General features: G+C 40.2%; 1 protein-coding gene across 1 annotated transcript in view; it reads right to left on the bottom strand.

Annotated features, from left to right (window-relative positions):
* Nucleotides 1-21,657, bottom strand: part of LOC124776581 (E3 SUMO-protein ligase RanBP2) — a 313,159-nt gene that overhangs the window by 197,109 nt on the left and 94,393 nt on the right. The window contains exons 7-8 of the mRNA XM_047251632.1: nucleotides 11,137-11,305; nucleotides 2,937-3,034 (exon numbers count right to left, since the gene is read on the bottom strand). Coding sequence (XP_047107588.1) covers nucleotides 2,937-3,034; nucleotides 11,137-11,305 — 267 coding nt within the window. The remainder of the gene's footprint in view (nucleotides 1-2,936; nucleotides 3,035-11,136; nucleotides 11,306-21,657) is intronic.

Here is a 21,657-nt window from a genome sequence, read left to right as displayed (position 1 = left end):
TTTCGGTAGCGCCATTTTGCCACTGTATATTTTAACCACAGTAGTGCCCAAACAAATTACAAACTCAACCATTTAAGAAATACTTCCACCCTTGGCCCAAAATACAAGGATCATGACCTTCTGGACAACAGATAAATCATTCCGTTTCTGCGTTATGACAATGGCTGCACTATTTTCCTTGTAACTATTCCAGTGGCTGCGGTAAGGTCCTGAGCAAGTCTAACTGCAGTACTCCGTCGCCATCTGCGGGCACTGATGGTGAGATATCAGTGTTCTTGTGGTGTTTTACACTGCAGACGTCTCGTATTGCAATGCCTGGACATGTTTCCTGTCTGCTGGAATTGTTATCATAATCCTGAGATCACACTTTGTGGCACACGCAGGGCCCATGCTACGACCTGCTGCGTTTGACCAGCCTCCAGTCGCCCTAGTATTCTATCCCTCATAATGTCATGAATGTGTGTTCTTTGAGTCATTTTCAACACACAGTACCATTAGCACGTCTGGAAACGTCTGCACACTTACTCCTTGCACCGTACTCTGACATGCACCAACACACCTCTGCATATGTGGACTGCTGCCAGCGCCACTGTGTGATGACCGCATAGTCATACCCCGAGGTGATTTAAACTCGCAAACCGCACACCAGAGTGTTGTTTCACCATGTATCAGCATTATCCTTAATTTATGAGTGTGAGTGTATAAGATTGTTAAGTATAGAGCTATTGCATCAGCATCCTCTGAAAGGAACCTAATCGGTACACAGTCTGGACCAGAAGACTTGCATTTATTAAGTGATTTTAAGTTGCTTCACTACTCCGAGGATATCTACCCCAGTGTTACTAATGTTGTCAGATGTCCTTGATTCAAATTCTGGAATATTTACTTTGTCTTCTTCTGTGAAGGCATTTCAGAAGGGTGTGTTAAGTAACTCTGCTTTGGCAACACTGTCTTCAATAGTATCTCAATTGCCATCTCGCAGAGAAGGCTTTGACTATGTCTTGCTGCTAGCATACCTCACATACAACCAGAATCTCTCTGGATTTTCTGCCAGGTTTCGAGATAAAGTTTCATTGTGGAAACTATTTAAGCATCTCGCATGAAGTTGGCACTAAATTTCGAACTTCTGTAAAAGATCGCCAATCTTTGAGATTTTGCATCTGTTTAAATTTGGTAATGTTTCTGGTGACAATATTCGTAACAATATTTCAAGTTAACTATTACAGTGTTGTGTTTATCATTTAAGAAAATTGTCACAAAACCAAATGATTGCAGGAAAAGTGAAGCCAAGAAAAGCAGTTACAAAACTGAAAAAACAGATCAGTAACAGTACACACGAGTTCACATGCTTTTACGTCCACTTCAAAAAACCAATTTTCTTGTTTTTGTTCTTAAATCGAAGCTTGAAGGGTTCCAAAAAAATTAATAGTTAAAAGAACTGGACACTGGGCAGTTGTTTGGAAACCTACTTTAGGATCCCTCAATGTGTGGCTACTCCCATTTTTCGGCTACTTTCACACGTCCTATGTCTTCCTTAGAGTCTCATTGGAGACAGATATGGTGTACAACTGTTTTTTGAGTTGGCAGCTCTGCTCGAAGATACTCTTGTCAGTGCTCATAAGTATTCCGTTGTATATCTTTGGATTTCAATTATTATTTGCTTAGAAACTTTTCTATTTGCTGCAGCATTATGATTTAGCCATAAGAAGGAATCGAGGTGATATAAAGGCGATGAGAAACAGTTTGGGCTACCCTCTTCTGTAGAGCTTCTACAGATGACACTCCACAGCATGGGTTTTGTGATGATTATGTAAACTCAGTCTGGATACAGGAAAGCACATGAAACTGGTGCAGTTTGTGTTCATCATCAATCCCTGGGATTTGCAGTTTCAGAAGCAATTAAGCCCATCTCCAGGGACTTTAATAACAGTAAACTATTATCATGGTGCTTACATGGGATGACAAAGTAAGAGTGAATGTTTCGAACATTCGATATGAGAAAACCTGCCAAAAATAGTTCTTATTGGATTCAAAACTAGGATATTACGTGTGTTGCATGGTGCAATTTGTTTTAATAGTGGGGCAAGTAGCAGGTATGAAGTTCTAGAGTGACTTGCAATTTATTCAGATTTCAATATGAGACACTCTGATGGCAACTGATTTCTTGACAGCGGCCTAAGTCAGTCCTTGTGAGAACTAAAGAGGCCAGAATAACAACTAAAAAAATGAAAAGGGAGAGTGAAAATTATGCACAAGTAAACCAAAAAGATTATATAACTGGAATTAGGAACAACAAAGGTGAGGCACAGATCAAATATAAATTGAATTTCCTAATAATTAAATTTTCTGACATGTTTAAGCACAAAATCTATCTGAGCCAGAGTTAAGTCTTTTGGGATGTTTCAGGATACTATTTGGAGGAAACTAAGACAGCAGACACTAATGCACTATCAACAGGAAGAAACATACATACTGATTAAGTATTAAAAATTAGCCTGAATTTTGATTTCAGTTGTAAATATTTCTACAATAAAAACTTGTGACAAAAGACATGACTACAGCCTACTTTTTAGACAGACATGTTGTTAATATGTACATAAAGTTTCACACATCTGATTAAGGAAGTCAATGCATGTATTTCAAGTAAAGACTGGCAAATAAAACTAATAATTTCCTGATAGTTACTATGTGAACTAATGTAATTAACTGCATTACAAAATGCTGGATGAGAAACACTCCTATTGTCCTACAGTTTTTATTCTGCTAAGACTTTTTAGAAATTTTTTAGTCTGAGGCGTGTGAACTTTATGAAAATTGCAAGCATTTTTCCTATCTGATTAATATTTGTCTAACAATTAAAGTGGAGATTTCTGTTTACTGGATGAATATTTTGAAATAAGCCATTAGTGCTAAAAAGAAACATTTTAGTAACTGACCTGAAAAACCCTTTCACGCCAATTTCCAGAGCAATACTGTGTTATTCTGTCCAAGAACTGAGAACGACGTTCATGAAGCATAGCCAGGAGAACATGTCCTGAAATAAAATTAACAAAATTGTAAATCAGTTACTATATTGATGGAACAGACAGAAAATTATTCATCGTTTAACCCCTTAACAATGATTTTTTACCGAACTATGTTCCAAAAAAACATTATCTTTGCTGAATGAGGATCATCATTTAATGACTGACATTACATATGAACAAACAAAGATAGCTCTTAAACCTCAAAATAAGGAGTTACAAATATTTGAAGACTGGTCAATCAGATGCCTGCGCCTGGTGCTTTAACACGGATGACCTGCTACTTTTGAAGACAGAACCCTAAAGGATTTGTTTTTACCACCTCTTTTTTTAACAGGGCGTATACAATCCAACAAAGCAAATCCTGTGAGATGGAAAAACCTCCTCCCTCTTTCACGAGTCACTGAGTTGTTAGCCACGTGCTGATCTACCTTGCCTACTCCGTCCTTTGTGTCATTGTATGCCACAGCAGCCACTGGTTTCAATACTTCATTGTGTCATTTCTCTACAGCTTTCATTTCAGCATTGTGAACTGTTGTCAAAATAGAAACATCTCTTTTGTCCTTCCAGTGAATGCTGTCACTCTTCCCCTCTGAAAAGCAATGATTTCCCCTTCTTTAGTTTTTATGAGGAAATGATGGAGGCATGTTTCTTCCTGATGGCTGCACAGCTCCATACATATCAGTTCTCTGAGCAGCAAGTAAATCATCAAGTTGAGGAGATATGCAAGGATTATCAATGGTAAGGCAACAGCCTTTATTCGGAAGTGGTTCTATCAGCATCCTTACAATTTAAGGTGACTGTGGCATATTATAACATAGTTCGTCGAATTTCGTTCTTTTTCCTGTATAGATAATGAGAGACCCCACACACCCAGTTTGGGACTTCCACAACATGAATGTCTTAATGCCAAACCTTGCCCTTTTCATTGGTAGATATACTAACCACCCTGTCTCCCTGCATATAATACTGAACTTTTGTTGATTATTACATCTCTACCTGGTGTGCACAAACTTTTGAATATGTTGTTGAGATGTTGATGTACAAATGAAATTTTATTTGGCTTTGAAGGTGGGTGCTTCACAGGATTGTACGCCGAATTGTCCAAAAAATGGAGGCCCTTTTTGAGAATCATAAATCAAGAAACCCAACACCTGTTGAAATATCAGTGTAATGAGCATTGATGTTTTGTCCATTACATTTGATAGTTTGGTTTCATCACAAGACTTTGTAGCAGATAACAGTGAAACACATTTCGACACTGGTAGTCTCTTTCCAATGGGAAATATGTTGACTTTAAATATACTTGTTTGCCTCTGTGACAACGATGTTTACTGGGTCATCATCAGTGACCTGATCCACGTAACACAACATTATCAGCACAGTTGTTCACTAGATGAATTACACTCTTTCTGTGAATGGAAATAGTGGTGGCACTTGCTGGAGCACAATAGACAGATTTGTCTTATACAACTGGCGAGCACATGTCAAACAGTCATCTGATGAACTTTCTCCTATGAAGTAATAATCCTTTTTCAGACGCTCTACTTATACAATAAAGGACAGAGGCTGAAAACAAGCATTTTGTTCTGAAGTATCTAAAGCTGCAGACAGTGAAGACAGTATCTAGTGGCAACCATCTCAAGCAAAATACAACAGACAGACTACAAATGTAAGACTGGATGCTCTCTAGTGGCCGAACCATTAACTGCCAGTACTGAAACTGATATAAATGAGGTTTTATTTTTTCAAAGGTTTGTTGTCATGTTGTTCAGGTAAAGGCGGGATTTTAGTTTCTGAAAAGGAAAAAAAAGAGAGAGAGAATGAACTCTGGACTTTTTGTTAAGTGATCAAAGCCCAGTATGTCCCAACTTTTCTTGGGAGGTACACACTGACTGTCGTCATGTTTTCACTTCACAGTAGTTTATATCACACACAAAATGCCATGGCCGCTAGAGGCACAGTTGGCTGGGGAAGCATGGGGAGAGCAACAGTGGTGGGGGACCACTCAAAGCACTATAAGGGAAATGCAGAGTGCTGGAGGGGAAGTCTATGTTAACATTTTTTTTTTAAATATAAAGCGGGATTCCTTCATGCCCACATGCATGGTGACCATTCAAAATAATCTACTGTCACCTCTTCTTTCATTAGCATTTAAAAAGTATTCTGTTGAAAATGCAGAGATTTATTTTTGCCTGGCTTGTTAACCATTTGCAACTTCCACAGAAATGTAGTTAACCATTTGCAACTTTCACAGAAGCATCACGAATGTCGAATTTTGAGTAAAACCTACACATTTCTCTGGTTGTCATGTCAAAATTTGCTTCTTTGCCAAAACACAGTGAGTTTACACTGTCTCACCTCACTAACATGTTGTGCAGACAAAATTGCTATAGATCGCTGAAACAGTGTTTTGTTCAGTTTACTGCGCGAGGAACTGAGGAAAAGTAAAGTCAGTAGCTTATGAAAATGCACATTCTTGGTTTCCAAGAAAGTTTAATGTCTTCACGTATTTTGCTCCAAAATCCATAGCATTTCTCATTTCACCAGCTATCCGTGGCCCTTCAAAATTACATTCTTTCAGCGAAAAGGTCTGTAGTTATTGGAATAACACAGTAGACAATGAAGTTTTACATAATAATGATATGGTAAAATACTCTCCTTTTTGTGTGCTATCATTTTCCAAAATCTCATTTCAATATCTGAAACTGGTTATGAAATATGAGGAATGTTGTGGATATTTTACTCCGGTTTTATTGCCGGCGTGGTGTGATCACAAATGAGTGCGCTACACAAGATCAATTTTCTCAAGATTGGTGGCAAATAGAGACCTCCACCCAAGCCTAAAGAAAAATTCACTATGTTGGCTAAATTTCATATGCAACAATATATTATGTAATATGCACCCAATGCAAAATCACAGCAACCTCTAGTTTTCATTGCACACTTTTCCGAACCTCGCACAATATCATACTTTCACGTAAATATCACAATAACTATGACGCTTAACGAGATGATGGTCACATCATGAAGTTGACATAGAGAGCTGTAAGTGTAGCAAAAATTAAACTTTTTTATTGAAGAATTTCTTTAGAGTCATTTGAGAAAGATTGCAGGGTGCGTACCTCAAACTCTGTTAATCACTGACCAGCCCAAAGGTGAGAAACACTTATCAGCCTCTCCTTCCAAACAAACGAACTAATTCAGTGCTTTGGACGAAAACTTGTCACTGCCTATCTGGCATTGTATCCTGTGCAAGCTGTAACTGAAAGTCTCTTACTTTTCTATCTTGTTGCTACAAAAAGAATATGTTGTTTATAAACAAAATTAGAGCAAAAATTTAGCAGCAACCTTACTTTTCACACAGTATATCCATGTATGTAATGAATTTATACTTTTTGCTTTCTAAGCACACACATCTTTGTTTCAAAAAGGTTGTAGAATTGTTGAACATAACTTAGCAATAAGATCAGTTCATTCATTTTGAAAAAATAACTTCAAATAATTATGAGTAACAACAAAAAATGTAGCTATGAAGTTTCACTTATGGAGAGTTATTTTTTTTACACCTTTCTGTTTGTAGTTATCTGTATTTATTCAACTTGTCTGCATAAAGGAGGAAAATCTTCACATGTTAATCGACCACATGGGGTGGGAGCAGTAATCTGGAGAGTGTGGGGAAGGGGAAGGTTGCTTGATTTGGGAGAGGGGACCCACCAGTGGGGTCAGCAGTCCCATTGGATTAGGGAAGGAAGTTGGCCATGCTTTTTCAAAGGAACCCTCCAGGCACCTGCCTGAAGCCATTTAGGGAAATCATGAAAAGCCTAAATCATGATGGCCGGACACGGGTTTGAACAGTCATCCTCCTGAATACGAGTCCAGTGTGCTAACCACACCTTGCTCGGTGAAGGGGAAGGGACAGTAGTGTACGGTTGGGGGGGATTGGAGGACCACCACCTGGCGGATTGTGTAGTGACTAGAATGCCAACAGGTGAAGCGTCAGGAGGTTGGGAGGGCAGGGAGGTGGGGGAAAAGGATCGAAAAGGAGAGGAGTGGGGAAAAATTGGCAGGTATGTTGCCCAAGGGCAGCAAACAAAGTGGCTGGGAGACAAGATTATGGAGTAGATGACAGGAAAGAGGGGGTGGAAACTGTTGGGTGGAGGTGTGGGGACAATATGTTACTGTAGGCTCAGGCCAGGATAATTAACAGAAACAGAGAACGCATTTTAAGGATAACTCCCATCTGTGCAATTCAGAAAAGCTGGTGGTGGAAGGGAGAATCCAGATGGCTCGGGCAGTGACGAAGCCACCGAAATCAAGCATTTTAGGCTCAGCCGCATATTGTGCCATCTGGTGATCAAGTTTGCCCTTGGCCACAGTTCGGCAGTGGCCATTCCTCCTGGTGGACAGCTGTTTGGTAGTCATAACAATATAAAAAGCTGTGCAATGGTTGCAGCAGAGCTGGTAAATGATATGGCTGCTTTCACACGTGGCCCAGACCCTGATAAACCGATGGAATAGGAAGTGCTAGCTGGGTGGATCGAGCAGGTCTTTCACATCAGTCGTACACAGGTATATGATCCTTGTGGCAAGGGGTTGGTATTGGGAGTGGCACAGGCCTGGACTAGGATGTTGTGGATGTCGGGCAGGCAACGGAACACCACTTTAAGAGGGGTCTGAAGGATCTCTGATAGTATGTCCCTTATTTCAGAGCATGATGATATTGGTAATTGAAGCCCTGGCAAAGAATGTAGTTTGGTTGTTTCAGTTCGTGGCGGTATTGGCTGACGAGGGGGCACCCTTTTGTGGCCAGTTCTTTGAGCTGATGGGAGGATTCGGGGTGCGAGGAGAAACGGCATGGGAGATCAGTCTGCGGACTAGGTCTGGGGGATAATGCCTACCTGTTGATCCTGATCAACAGTAACAAGAACTCCCTTGTTCAGCATGCACTGTTCACATTGACAAATAGTTCCAAAATAAGCAATAAGTGACAGAAAAAAACAGGAGGGACCACAGATTGTGGTCTGTCAGTTACCCACTGAATGTGAACCACACTACTTGCCTTTACATGAACATAATATGTTTTCACAATTACAAACAATAGCATTGTCAGAGAAAATACTGTTGCACCTGACATGTAAAGTGTACTACAACACATAGTTTAAGTTCATTCACACTCTTGATCAAATGAGCACAATCTCTTCGAGCTCCCCCCTCCCCTCCTTTTTTTTTTAAAGCTAGTGATATCCATTTTGAGTGCACTAGCCAGAACGCTTGCATCTGCTGGCAGTTCCTGTTCCAGTCAAATCACCAATGGCTCCATTTGCTCCAGGTGGCCTACTACAGGAGGTCTAGTACCAGAGAGATCTTGAGGGAGCACAATAACTTTCTCGCCAGTCACCCTGCTCAGCTGAGCAGCTCTACTACAGAGTCATTCTTTTCTGCAACAATGCCATTCATCCAGTTTATTCTGTAAGAACTATTCTATGATAACTGCTCTAGCATTTCCCACTCTACGATCTCAAATTTTGTTCAAATTTGGTGTGCCAGTTTGCTGAACGGGCAAAAGATGTGCTGGACCGAGACTAACTTGGGACCTTTGCCTTTCGCGAGCAAGTGCTCTACCAACTGAGCTACCCAAGCACGACTCACGCCCCGTCCTCACAGCTTTACTTCCGCCAGCACCTCACCTCCTACCTTACAAACTTAACAGAAGCACTCCTGAAAGAAAGGATATTGCGCAGACATGGCTTAGCCACAGCCTGGGGGATGTTTCCAGAATTCTGGAAAGAAAGGATATTGTGCAGACATGGCTTAGCCACAGCCTGGGGGATGTTTCCAGAATTCAGGAAACATCCCCAGGCTGTGGCTAAGCCATGTCTGCGCAATATCCTTACTTTCAGGAGTGCTAGTTCTGCAAGGTTCGCAGGAGAGCTTCTGTAAAGTAATCTTTAAACCACTTGAGACAATCACCCATCATGTAAAAAGTACCTGCAGACACACTGAGGTTTTATTACACCAGAGGCTTCTGTTGTCCAACATTTAGAGGATTTTAATATAAAATGGGGACAACTTGTCAAAGGATCATTCTCTTCTATTGATAAAACCACTTTCTTGTTAATCACACACTAGGTTTTCACCAGTACAGGCACCCACATACGCATATGTCACATATGATGAATCTCTGCTGTTTTAAACCGTATGACTCCAGAGAGGATGCTAAATTTATCTGTGATATTCAGTCATGGGGCTTGATCTTTCGTCCCAAACCACACTGACAATGTTACTGGCTCGCTGCAGTGCTCAATTCTTACAACCCAGTTGACTCACTAAACAGAACAATTAACAGACAAATTGCACTTAATACTTTAAAAGTGTTCCATCTTTGTTAAACCCATGGTGGTAGATGTTAGCTGTGATTTCACCAGAACACTCTCGAAAAATTTAAATCTCTTCCTTGATGTGCCTTTTCCCCTCTGCTTCTCCTCCTCTATCTTCCGCCTGCTCCCCACACCCCTTCCACTTACACTCGCCTCACCGCACCCTCTTCACCTGCATTGTACACCTCACTCCCCCTCCAACCCCTGCAATTCCATCTCCCTCTCTGTCAATCTCTTCATCCGTCTTCTCTTTCGGTGCATCTCTTCATACCCACTTTTCTCTATACATCTCCCTCTCCCCCGTCTCAGTCCAACCCCGACATTCCCTATTTCAATGCCAAACCTACCACTCCAATGTGGTGTAGGTGGTTCTTACCTCCACAGTGTTCATTTCAGACAATAAGTGATGCAAGTTTGGTTGACATTGATCCAGTTGTTAGGAGGACATGTGACACACAATTTTTAATAAGTCTACAAACTGAACTATTTTATATGAACTGTGATCAATGATTATCCTTTTTAGTTTGTTTTTGAATAACTTTTGTTTATTGGTGTTCTGCCTTATTTAAGCTTATCAACATATTCAATGATATGACTGCATTGGTAATGTTAGTGAAGACAGCAACACTGAAGCAGAGTTACGAAACACTAATTTCCGAAATTCTTTTGCGGAAGATGCAATAAATATTCTAGAGTTCAAATTGATTACAGCTGCCAACATGTTTAACTTAAGTAGATACCCTCTGCATAGCGTAGCAAATTAAGCCACCCAAAGGGAATTCTTGTAATCCAGATTGTATATCAAGTATGTTCCTTTCAGAACATGCTAATGAAATAGCTCCATTTTTGCCAATCCTTTACAACTACTCGCTTGACGATAAACCTCTACTTACATATTGGAAAGCGCAAATGTTCCATCACTACAAAAGAAAGGAAATAGAAACAATCTGCTGACGTATAGAACCATATCACTGACACCGATTTTCAGCAGGATCTTTGAACATTTACTGTGTTCAAACATTATGAAATACCTCTAACAATACAATCTGGTGATACATAGCCAGCAGTAAGACAAGACAATATCCTTCTTGTGAAATGCAACTGGTTCTTTATTCACATGAAGTAATGTGTGTTATCAACAGGGAATCTCAAGTTAATACCATCACTACCCAAGTTCTATTGGTTGGTTGTTACTGCTGATCAGTGGAGCACCTGTGTTACTGGCAGGTTTTGAATAATGCCACTTTGGGCCCAAAAAGAGCCAAGAAAAAGACAGTTAGCCCAAGAACTGCATTTGTGCCTTAGCAATATTAAAGAATGAGTATACAAGGCACCACAGTTTCCATATTGTTTTGCTTGAACACTTTTTCCTCAGTTTGTTGCTGATCTTCACACTGATTATTTTCTTAGCATCAACATGACACACTCAGTTAACCTAATCTAGCAATTCTCACACACAAATTAAATTGTTACAGTTAACAATGGTTACAGAAAACTTCCAGGTTGCCAAATCTGAATACAGCCAAGAATAAAGCTCGTGTTTAGCTATGTGTCAGTACGAACTATGATTCCTGCTAAATTTTTGAAGATACAACATTACAAACACCTTTAACAACAAAATCATTGTCAGGAAAAACTTAACATTGCAACTTGCAACTTAGGTATATCATTTATTTAATTCACTACAGTGTGGATTACAGATCTTAATAACCTTTTAAATGGATAACGCTCACCTGCCTGACTGATGCGGAATGCAGCTTCCTTGCTCCACTGATGAACAATCTTTCGACGAGATTCAGATGCCTTAACTGTGCCAATATTAGAAACATCAGGAGGTGGGCCCAAAGCGTGCAGCAGAAGAGGAATTGCCATGCGGCACATTTCACGCCAATTAGTTTGATCCTGCTAGATATGAGACAATCAAGTTACATTGCTGCTCTTCCTTGAACTAATTATCAAACAATATTTACCAGCGAATGCATCATAAATTAAAAAGTGCGACCTTTAGAGAGCAAGTTAACATACTCAACAATTCATCTATGTTTAAATGTGGGTGGAATTGACAACATAAAGACAAATATTACATAATGGGCAAGCTCCTCAGAATGCAATCATATTGGAATGTGCACAGCACTACTCTCAAAAATTATTATATTAAATTTGAAGTTCACACACATTATTCACACAAACCATAAAAGAGGCACAATATCTGCACTGTTTCTTCCTAATATTATCAGTGTGGGACAAATAGCATTATGTGGTGAAGTACAATGAAAAGGCAGAAAAATGGGAAGTAACAACGACTGTAGCAGTCATCACAATTTCTATGGATTTCAACTGTGCTTGTCAACATACTGAGACATGCTAAGTCGTAGCAATTTATTTCATCCATGAATAACACAGAATTCTTATAAGACTGGGCCCTCAACATGATACACAATGTGTCGTCTCCACTTTTCCATCATCAGTCTTCAAGACAGGTTTGATGAAGATCAACACAACTTCCTCTCCTGTGCCAATTTCTTCATCTCTGAGTAGCAAATACACCCAAAATCCTCAATTATTGGTTGGATATAATCCAATCTCTGTCTTCACCTACAGTTTTTACCATCTAGTATATAGAAGTTATTTCTTAATGCCTTTACATGTCCTGTCAACCTCTTCCTTCTTTTTGTCACTGTTTTCCACATATTCCTTTCCTTATCAATTCTGCACAGTACCACTTCATTTCTTTTCAGTCCACCCAGTTTCCAAAGTCCTATCACAAGACATCACAAATACCTCTATTCTCTTGATTTTCCCAACATGTCAGAATTCATGTTATTACATTCCTGTGCTTCACATCCACATTAACTTCCTCTTCAAATTAAAGCTGAACTGAAAGCAGTTACTGCCATAAAATATCTAAGAGTATGCATATGGAGTGATCTAAAGTGGAACAACCACTTAAAACTATTGCAGGAAAGGCAGATGCCAGACAGATTCATTGGACGACTCCTAAAGAATTTAGTCCATCAACAAAGGAAGTAGCTTACAAAACCCACATTCAAGCAATACTTAAATGCTGTTCATCAGTATGGGACCCATACCAGATAGAATCGATAGAGAAAATAGAGAAGAATCGATAGAGAAAATAGAGAAGATCAGCAAGTTTTGTTACTGGCTCATTTAGTAAGCATAAAAGCAACAAGGCTATTATCAATAAACTTCAGTGGCAGATGCCACAAGAGGCATTCTGCATCATGGTGTGGTTTACTGTTAATGTTCCGAGAGCGTACAATCTTACAAGAGTTAACAAAAATATACTGCTTCCTCCTATGTGTATATCGTGAAAAATATTGACAATGAAATTAGACTGATTCAGACCCACACGAAGGCTTACCAGCAATTTTTCTTCCCACAAAGTATCCTCTGTCACACACCACAAGGTGGTTTGCCTAGTATCGACATAGGTCCAGATATTTGATATTAGCAGATCTTTTGGCCAGGAATACACTGTTTGCTTGTGTTGTTCTGCCTTTTATATTCTTTTTTACATCATTTGTTATTTTGCTTCCAAGGTAAGAATTATTCTATTCTGTCTGCTTCATGGTACCAAATTCTGATAATGATTTTATCACTAATCTCACTTCTGCGACTTCTCATTGCTCTCATTTACTCTCAATCCATATTCTAGATTGTTCATTCCATTCAACAGGTACTTGAATTCATCATTAACTGATGATGGCATATTATCAGGTAATCTTATCACTGACACTTTCAACCGGAATTTTAATTCCTTTCTTCCATCATTGCTTCTTTGATTAACAGCCGCAAGAATGACTGCATCCCTGTCTCAGCCCTTTGTAATACAATTCTTTCTTGATCTTTCATTCTCATAGACCCCTCTTGATTCTTGTACATATTGTATATTGCCTGCCTTCCCCCATAGCTCACACATTTTTTCTTAGGATTCTGAGCATCTTTCATCATTTCGTATTGTCAAATTCTTTTCATCGGTTGACAAATATTATGAACCTTTCTTGCTTCCATTCTCAAAATGTCAGAACTGCCTCTTGTTATCCTTCTTAAAGCCAAACTGATCATCATCCAACAAATCAATTTTCTTTTCCTTTGCCCTGTACATGATTCTCATCGGCAACTTGATTTCATAAGCTCTACACTGGCTGTGGGATAGTTCTTGCGCATATCTGCCCTTGCTTCCTCAGCCATTGTGAGAGTGATATTTTTACAAGTCTAATGGAATGACATTAGTCTCTTAGATTTTACATGTCATTTTTAACAGATATTTGGTTACAATTTTCCATAAAACTCTTCAAAATTCTGAAGGAATATTTTCCATCCCTTCTGCCTCATTTGATCGAAAGTCTTCCAAAGCTCAGTTACAATGACTGTAATACTGAATCCATTATGCCTTCAAACCTTACTTTTTGAATGTGGTTGGCGTCACCCACCACCACCACCACCACCACCACCACCACCACCACCGTGGTCAACAATCCAAACCTTATATTATGCAAATATTTTGCATTCCTTCGATATTCTGTCTTCTGACTAAGAATCTTTTCAAGGTCTTTGTAAAATTTCCCATAAACAATGTGTTTTTGTAGTTATCAAACTATAGCACAAAAATCACAAAATATGCTTTGTAAGGTTTATTCCAGTTTGGTGCCTGCTTCGCTTAGCTTGTAATGTAAAAAGCAATCTTGCATTTTATTGTTTACACTGCTGAAATTCCAGAAGATACTGGGGTCACTAGTAAGCGATTCTGCTGCTGCTGCTGCTGCTGCTGTCCAATGTGTGGTTTGATTCAGCTTCCTATGCTGGCCTATTCTGTGCATACCTCCCCACCTCTGAGTAACAATTGCAACCTATGTCCATTTGAAGCTGCTTGCTGTATTAAAGCCTTTGTCACCTTTTACAATTTTTAGTCCTCACACTTATTTCCAATATCAAATGGAGAAATCCTTTATGTCTCGGGATAATGTATCAACTGGTTCCATCTTTTAGTCATGTTGTTCCATAAATTTCTGTTTTCCCCAACTCAATTCAGTACCTTCTCATTTTTTATTGCTCTACCTACCACTTCAGCATTCTTCTGTAGTACCACACTTCAAAAGCATTTATTCTCTTCTTACTGGCTTATTTCACTCTAAACAAATACCTCCAGAAAAGACTTCCTAACACATAAATAGATATTACATGTTGACAAACTATTCTTTCTCAGAAATAGTTTTCTTGCTATTGTCTGTCTATTTTATATTCTCTCTAATTCGGCCATCCTCATTTATTTTCCTGCCCCAATAGCAAAACTCTATTACTTTTAGTTTCTCATTTTACAATTAATTCACTCGGCATCACCTAATTCAATTCAGTTCAATTACATTTCATAATGCTTGCTTCACTTTTTGTGTTTAACTCATAATCTCTTTTCAAAACATTATCCATTCTGTTCAATTGTTCTTGTAGTCCTCTCGGCATTTCTGACAATTATAATGCCATCAGCAAACTTTGAAGTTTTTATTTTGTTCATGTACATCCTTTTCAAACTTTTGCTCAAGGTACAGACTGAACAACATTGTGGACAGGCAACAACACTGTCTATCTCCCTTCTCAACTATAACTTCCCTTCACATCCTTTTACTCTTGACAAGAGGCTATTTTCTGTGGAAATTTTAAATATGTTTCTCCATTTTTCTTTATCCACTTTTGCCTTTCTAAAAGGCAAGCTCACAACATTTTAATGTGTTTATTTGCTGTGTTTTATGTACAAGTACGGACTAAATGCCGCGTAAAAAATTTCTAAGAGTTGATAAATGCACAACAAAGCCAACTAACATTAAATGTTTATGTGTTGTCTTCCTGTACAGATGCTCTCATACAGAAATGAATTTCCACAAACTCCTTCCAATGAATCTGTGCTTTCCAAAATTTAAATCCTTCAGTGTCATCTGTAAAGTGGCAGCAGCTCAGCCTCAGGCCTACAAACTTCAGAACATTTTTAGGGACACAAGTCACCCATTTTTATAAGGAGTGTCAAGACTTGGTGCTGTGCAAAATCAATTTTCATTTCTTTCACTTTCAGTACAGATCCGTTTCAGCAATGACAGCAGATGTTTACATGGCATTGTAGCTCCAAAACTGTCAAATTACTGTCATAACAAAGTAACTACAGAACTTAATTCAACAAATATAGAAAAACAAGTCAAAATACTGTTGCCAACAAGATAATATAAATGTCACTCAATAATTGCTATGTTAGCTGAAACAGATCTGTATTTTGTGTTTTGTTTTGTTTTAGGGCACAAAAACAACTAAAGTAACACATGCCCATGTCAGAACCATTGAACACTAATACGAAAAAGGAGTTAAAAGCTACTACGTGTTAAGCCCAATCAACGGAAGGAAAAAGAGCTAAGAACAAAGACCTCCTTTTTTTTTTTTTAAGGACGATCCTGAACTAAAGATTAAATGTTCTTCACCATATTGCTACAATGGATAAATAGTAAAATGCAGTAGACAGCCTGCGCATCGTTTACAAAAATGGCCAATATCTCAGACAGCAAACATACATCACAATGCAAGTGGTTAAAAAAGCGTATTCAGTCAGGAATTGTGAACTATCAAATGTTGATGACAATGAGCTCAAAGTGGTGGTGGATCATCATCTAAGAAATGATGGCTGACAATGCCCAATATGCAACCTAGCTAAAAGGATCTCCTCGCAGCAAGAAGGCCGGGATGGGGTTGGCCAAGCAGCTGGGAAAGAGGCTCAATGTGTGAAGACAGTGGAAGAAACCCACTGCGGCACCAGAAACTCGTACAAATTTTTTCAGTGGAGAAACAAAAGCCATTGTCAATACACCACAAGTAAAGATGAAAGAGACGTCACTGAAGACGCCACTGAAGGGGACAAGCCCATGGAGGACTACGATAGATACCAAAATCATCGATGAAATGGGAGCCAAAGGTGCCCAGAGGGAGACAGGCCATAACAGGGTTAATGGGGATAGCAAAGACAACAATGCTCAAAACGGTGGCCTGAGGCACTCCGTTTTCCTAGATAAAGGTGTTCGGCAAGGCAGAACCCACATGTACCTTGAAAACTCTGTCTTTTTAAAAATTACTGAAGGAAACTGGACAGGCAGCCTCTGAAGCATCATGTGTAGAGAGTGTGGACAATACCAGTCCTCCAGCAGGAGTCTTAGGCATTCTTCAAATCAAAAAACATGGCAACTGCCTGGTATTTTTGCAGAAAACTGTTCCTGACATGAGTTGACAAACTGACAAGATAGTCAACTGCAAAACAGCATGCTCAAAACCCACATTGTGCAGTGGATAGTAGATTGCAAGACTTGTGCCACCATACCAGCTAGGCACGAATCATATGTTCCATCACCTTGCTAACACAGCTGGTGAGAGAAATGGGGCAGTAGCTAGAAGGAAGGTGTTTGTCCTTATCACACTTAGGTAAGGGTATGATGGTGGCTTCATGCTAATGTCTGGGAAACATGCCATCCACCCTTATGTCATTGTATGTATGACGGACAAAGTGCTTGCCCAAGAGAGAAAGCTGCTGCAACATCTGAATGTTAACATTGTCTGGCCCTGGAACAGAAGACTGGAATGAAATGAGAGCAAAGTCTAGCACCCACACAATTAAGTCAGTGGCGTAGCATTCACGATTCTGAGAGGAGAAGGACCCGAGTATACTCTACTCGTTTCTAATGGTGGAAAGCAGGGTGATAGTGAGCAGAGCTCGAAATCTCCACAAAATAGTGGCCCAAAGTGTTTTGAGATAGTAATGGGGTCTACAATGACATCATTTGCTACAGTCAGGCCAGAAATTGGGATGTGGGCCTTGGTCCCAGAGAGGGGTTGGAGGTTGGCCCACATGACAGAAGAGGGAGTGGAACTGTTAAAAAGCAAATGAATCCAGCTGGCTTTTTCTTTGCTATCCCAAAGAATGCAACAACACTTCGCATGAAACTGTTCACAACGAATACAGTTCACCATCGTAGGATGATGGTTAAAAATCGGAGAGCATGTCTCCGCATGCAAATTGTGCTGCAGCATACCTCAAGTCCTCCAAGCGACAGGGAAACAGCACGGTGAAGAGGAAATGCGAAGAATGGAAAATTCTGCAGCGGTAAGGATACGTCTGTAAGGTACTCTAGCTGGTCAACATAACTGGGAAAATGGTGTTCGGCGAAGGTTGTCGGGGAGGAGTAAAGCCTCCAGTTGGCCTTACAAAACTGCCGACTAGGTTTACGTATAGGAATAGGGAGGGGGGAAGGAAAATGAGCACTCCAACAGCTTGCGGCCAGGTGTTCAGTGAGATTGCCTAACTATGAACATCCCAAATGAGCAGCACGACTCCACCATGAGATGGAATGCTGTCCTCGAGGAAGGAGGTCAAAGTGGGTCAGACAGAAACACAAGAGGTCAAAGCAGTTGCACAGACGCAATTTTGTTTCCTGGAGGAGACACTGTGGCTCCAACAGCAGCCGTAATTCCTCTTTATTGGACCAAATGCTGCAAAGAGTCCATTAAGGGAATGCCATGACAGGGAAAGGAAAGAATGAAGAGTTGTCACCTCAGCATCTGCCGAGTGCCAGCCTTTGAAGACACACTGCTACAGGGCACAGAGGCTGGAGAATTCTGCTCCATGAGATCTACAGAGGCGTCGGCAATCTCACTGTGTCGGCGTGTGGATTCCAGAGCAGAAAAATGGATGGCGGTGCGCACCAGCGAAACAGAGGTCGGCCGGATGAGGGTGTCATGTGGTGACACTGTTGTAGAGGATCTCCAAGTTGGGGAAGGAAAAGACCATTTGCCTTCTTTTGATTTCTTGGAGACTTTGCAATTGGCAGATGAAGACTTAGACTTTTTTGGCTGGAGAGACATAAGAAGTCTTTGTGGGAGTATTCCTTCTGTCCTTTCTGGCCTGCTGGCTGTGTAGCAGTTCAATTTGCTGCCAGAGGCAAAAATGGTGGGGCTTTGCACAGCTGGAGGAGATGGGGATGCTGTCTCGACACAGGGTGATTTTACAACTGCAGTGCTGAATTTGAGGTCACAAGTCTGCGTGGCTGTGTCCTTTGTGGAGCAATGTAAAGCCAGAACGGTACTAAAAGTGCCAGATGGTAAACCACATGGCTTTCGACCAGCCAACAACTTGTGAGTGACTTTACATGGATCTCCTGGACAGCCCGCTCATTGAGATACAATTGACGTTCTCAGGATAAGGCTGCACGGTTGTCATTGCAATTGACACAGCAGGGAGGAGGAGGTGGGCAATCACCCACATGAACATCCCTACCAAAAGTAACACATCTGTACATGTTTTGACAGGACATTCGAGTGTGGTTGTAATGTTGACAATGGTGGCAGTGCATCAGGATGGAATGTATGGTAGGACTGTTATGACTTCATAGCCTGCTTTGATCTTTGATGGGTGTATTACTATATCAAATATGAGAGAGTGTTTGTGTAGGCACTAAGGACGCCCTGATCAGAGAGGTAAGTTTGGATTTTCCCATCAGTCACACCATTGAGCAGCATATTGTAAATAACACCATGCAAAGAATTCAGCATTTGACGGGCCCTGACAGGAACAGGATAGCCGTGGAGGAGCAAAGTTGCGAGCAGTTGTGGTTGAGAATCACAATTATTCTTCAAAAGCATAGTTCCAGTACATAAATGAGAGTAGGATATCAAAGGCTAGCAGTTGCATCAACATCTTTCTGAATAATAAACGGATTATCGGTAGCAAAGGATTCACCTTCAATATAGGATACCATCAGGAACCAAGATGCAGCTGGGAGAGTCTTAGAATATTTAGCCTCATTCCGTTTACATTTAGCAGACAAGACTGAGATGGTGATTGGCTCATTGTGAGAAAATCCCCCGTGACTGCCTGCATCTCCGATAGTGTGCTCCTTCCAACTGCCCCTGACTCTCCTACCCCTAAGATGGGGGCTCACCCACCTTAAGTGATTGTTCACACCTCAGGTCACACCTCTCACACTCCTGACGGAGGAGTCAAGTGGCAATTTGGGAATGTAACAGCTCAGGCAGTCACCCTCCCTGGGCGTGGCCTGTGCCTTTATCATGGGGTACATTCGAATCCTGTCCGTTGACCTGTGGCTGTGAATTACGCTTTCCCCACTCACCTGTTATGCAGCAGACATGTGGGACATCCTTCTGGAGTGCATAGGGGCGTGAAGGGGAAAAAAAACACCCACTGAAGTGGAGGAAGGACTGGAGATGGAGACTGTTGTCAGGCTATTGAAAATACAGAATACATTACCAAAATAACCATGACATGTTCCCAAGGAAGGGGAAAATGAATAACAGAAAGAGAGACAAGCAGCATGAACCAAGCACAAATGCACCGACAAGTGGTGAGCCCCCCTGGGGGACAGATCTGTGGTGAAAGTGAAAGAAATAACATTAATTAATACCATACAGCAGCGAGTCTGGACACTCCTTATAAATATGTTGCTCGCTGACTCACACTATACTGCAGACGCCAGGATCACAAACTTTCATCCCTTTTTATTTTCTTTATCTTAACTCATCCTAATGGGAACTACAGAATCACACAATCGTTCTGCATATGTTAGGTATTAGTAGGATAGTTTCTTATTGCAGCTGCTTTGTAACAACAATTATGGATCAGAAAAAAGAAGAAATTAAGATCATGCATAAATCTTACCCGGAGATTAACAATGGGCAAAATATGTACATGTAACATGGATTCTTCCAAGCTATTATATTTATGTGACCCTTTACTTATAAATACATGGTAATATTATCTAAAAAATAGCCCTTTCTTACAGTGTCTCTTAATGTTTATTAAAAATATAAAGTACCTATTCCTGGTACCATAAACTCAGACCTCTGTGCTTCTTTCCTACAGCAACAAACTATTCCTCCTTTCACATATCTCTCTCTCTCTCTCTCTCTCTCTCTCTCTCTGTATCCACAGTAATAACAGTTATTCACCACTGAAGTCATAAACTGACAAATGCAACCAACACGTAAGTTTTGTTCTTTGCGTAAATCAAACAATGCTGTACAAGTCATGATAATTTCAGCAGGATGTTAACAAACTGCCCAGAAGGCTATTCTCACTTCAAAGAAAGTTCTATTCTAACAGTATACCAAGGCAGATGGCTTTTATTGGCCAAGATTTGTGTACAAAGAAAACTTTGATATGAACAGCAGGTAGTCACTTGAAGTGATACTCCCAAGTAAAGCAGCTATTGCATAATTACAATTTTCCACACAACAGTTCTGAAAAAGAAACCACCCCTCTTAGTATGGAAACAGAAAGAAAGCTGGTAATCACTGTGCTGACTTGCCACATTGTCCAGTGCACTTTTAAGTGTGAGTAGGTGTGCACAGAGAACATGAGGTAGCCTGGTAGTCAAGATGCAGCAGTGCTACTATAAGCAGAACACACAGCAACATGAAAATAGTTCACAATGAAAAGTAAAACATCTTTTTGTTCCCATCCCCATTCAAAGTGAATTCCTGAACTCTCATCTTAAATATTAAATGTTAAAGATACGCTCAATTTTCTGGAGTAGTTGCAAATGGTTCATGAAAGGAATTAGCTGTGTTTTAGCGAATAGAACTGTTCTCTTTTTTGGCTCCAGTATCTACTTGTTGAGACAATATACTTCATGGCTCTAAAGCTGTGATCACCGACACCTTGTAGAGTCCAATCAACTACTTGTCAAGGGGGCAATAGATTACAAAGAAATTTTAGTTGGTGAGTCACTCACAGGACTGAAGAGATTGTACGCTACTGGGTGTGAATTTTTTTCATATTTCTTGGATCATTGAGGTGTAGAAAGAAAGAACCTGGTTAAGTTTCAGTACAAGCTTTCTCTCTCTCTCTCTCTCTCTCTCTCTCTCTCTCTCTCTCTCTCTCTCTCTCTGTGTGTGTGTGTGTGTGTGTGTGTGTGTGTGTGTGTGTGTGTGTGTGTGTGTGAGAGAGAGAGAGAGAGAGAGAGAGAGAGAGAGAGAGAGAGAGAGAATAAGCACTTCTGATCCCCGACATTAGAAAGCTGCTTTATCCATTTCGATAATTCCATCTTAAGATCCAACCATATGAATTAGTTACTATGTAGGTTCTTTTATAGTTAAGAACACAGGAAATTTAAGATTATTTGTCAAAACTATCACACACACTGTTTAGAATATGAAAATCTTTACGGAGTTTGAAAGCACTTCGTGAAATGGTC

This window comes from Schistocerca piceifrons, chromosome 2, assembly GCF_021461385.2.
Source record: "Schistocerca piceifrons isolate TAMUIC-IGC-003096 chromosome 2, iqSchPice1.1, whole genome shotgun sequence".
Lineage (NCBI taxonomy): Eukaryota > Metazoa > Arthropoda > Insecta > Orthoptera > Acrididae > Schistocerca > Schistocerca piceifrons.
The sequence above is the reverse complement of the archived record's forward strand: the minus strand, read 5'-3'. Positions and strand labels throughout refer to the sequence as shown.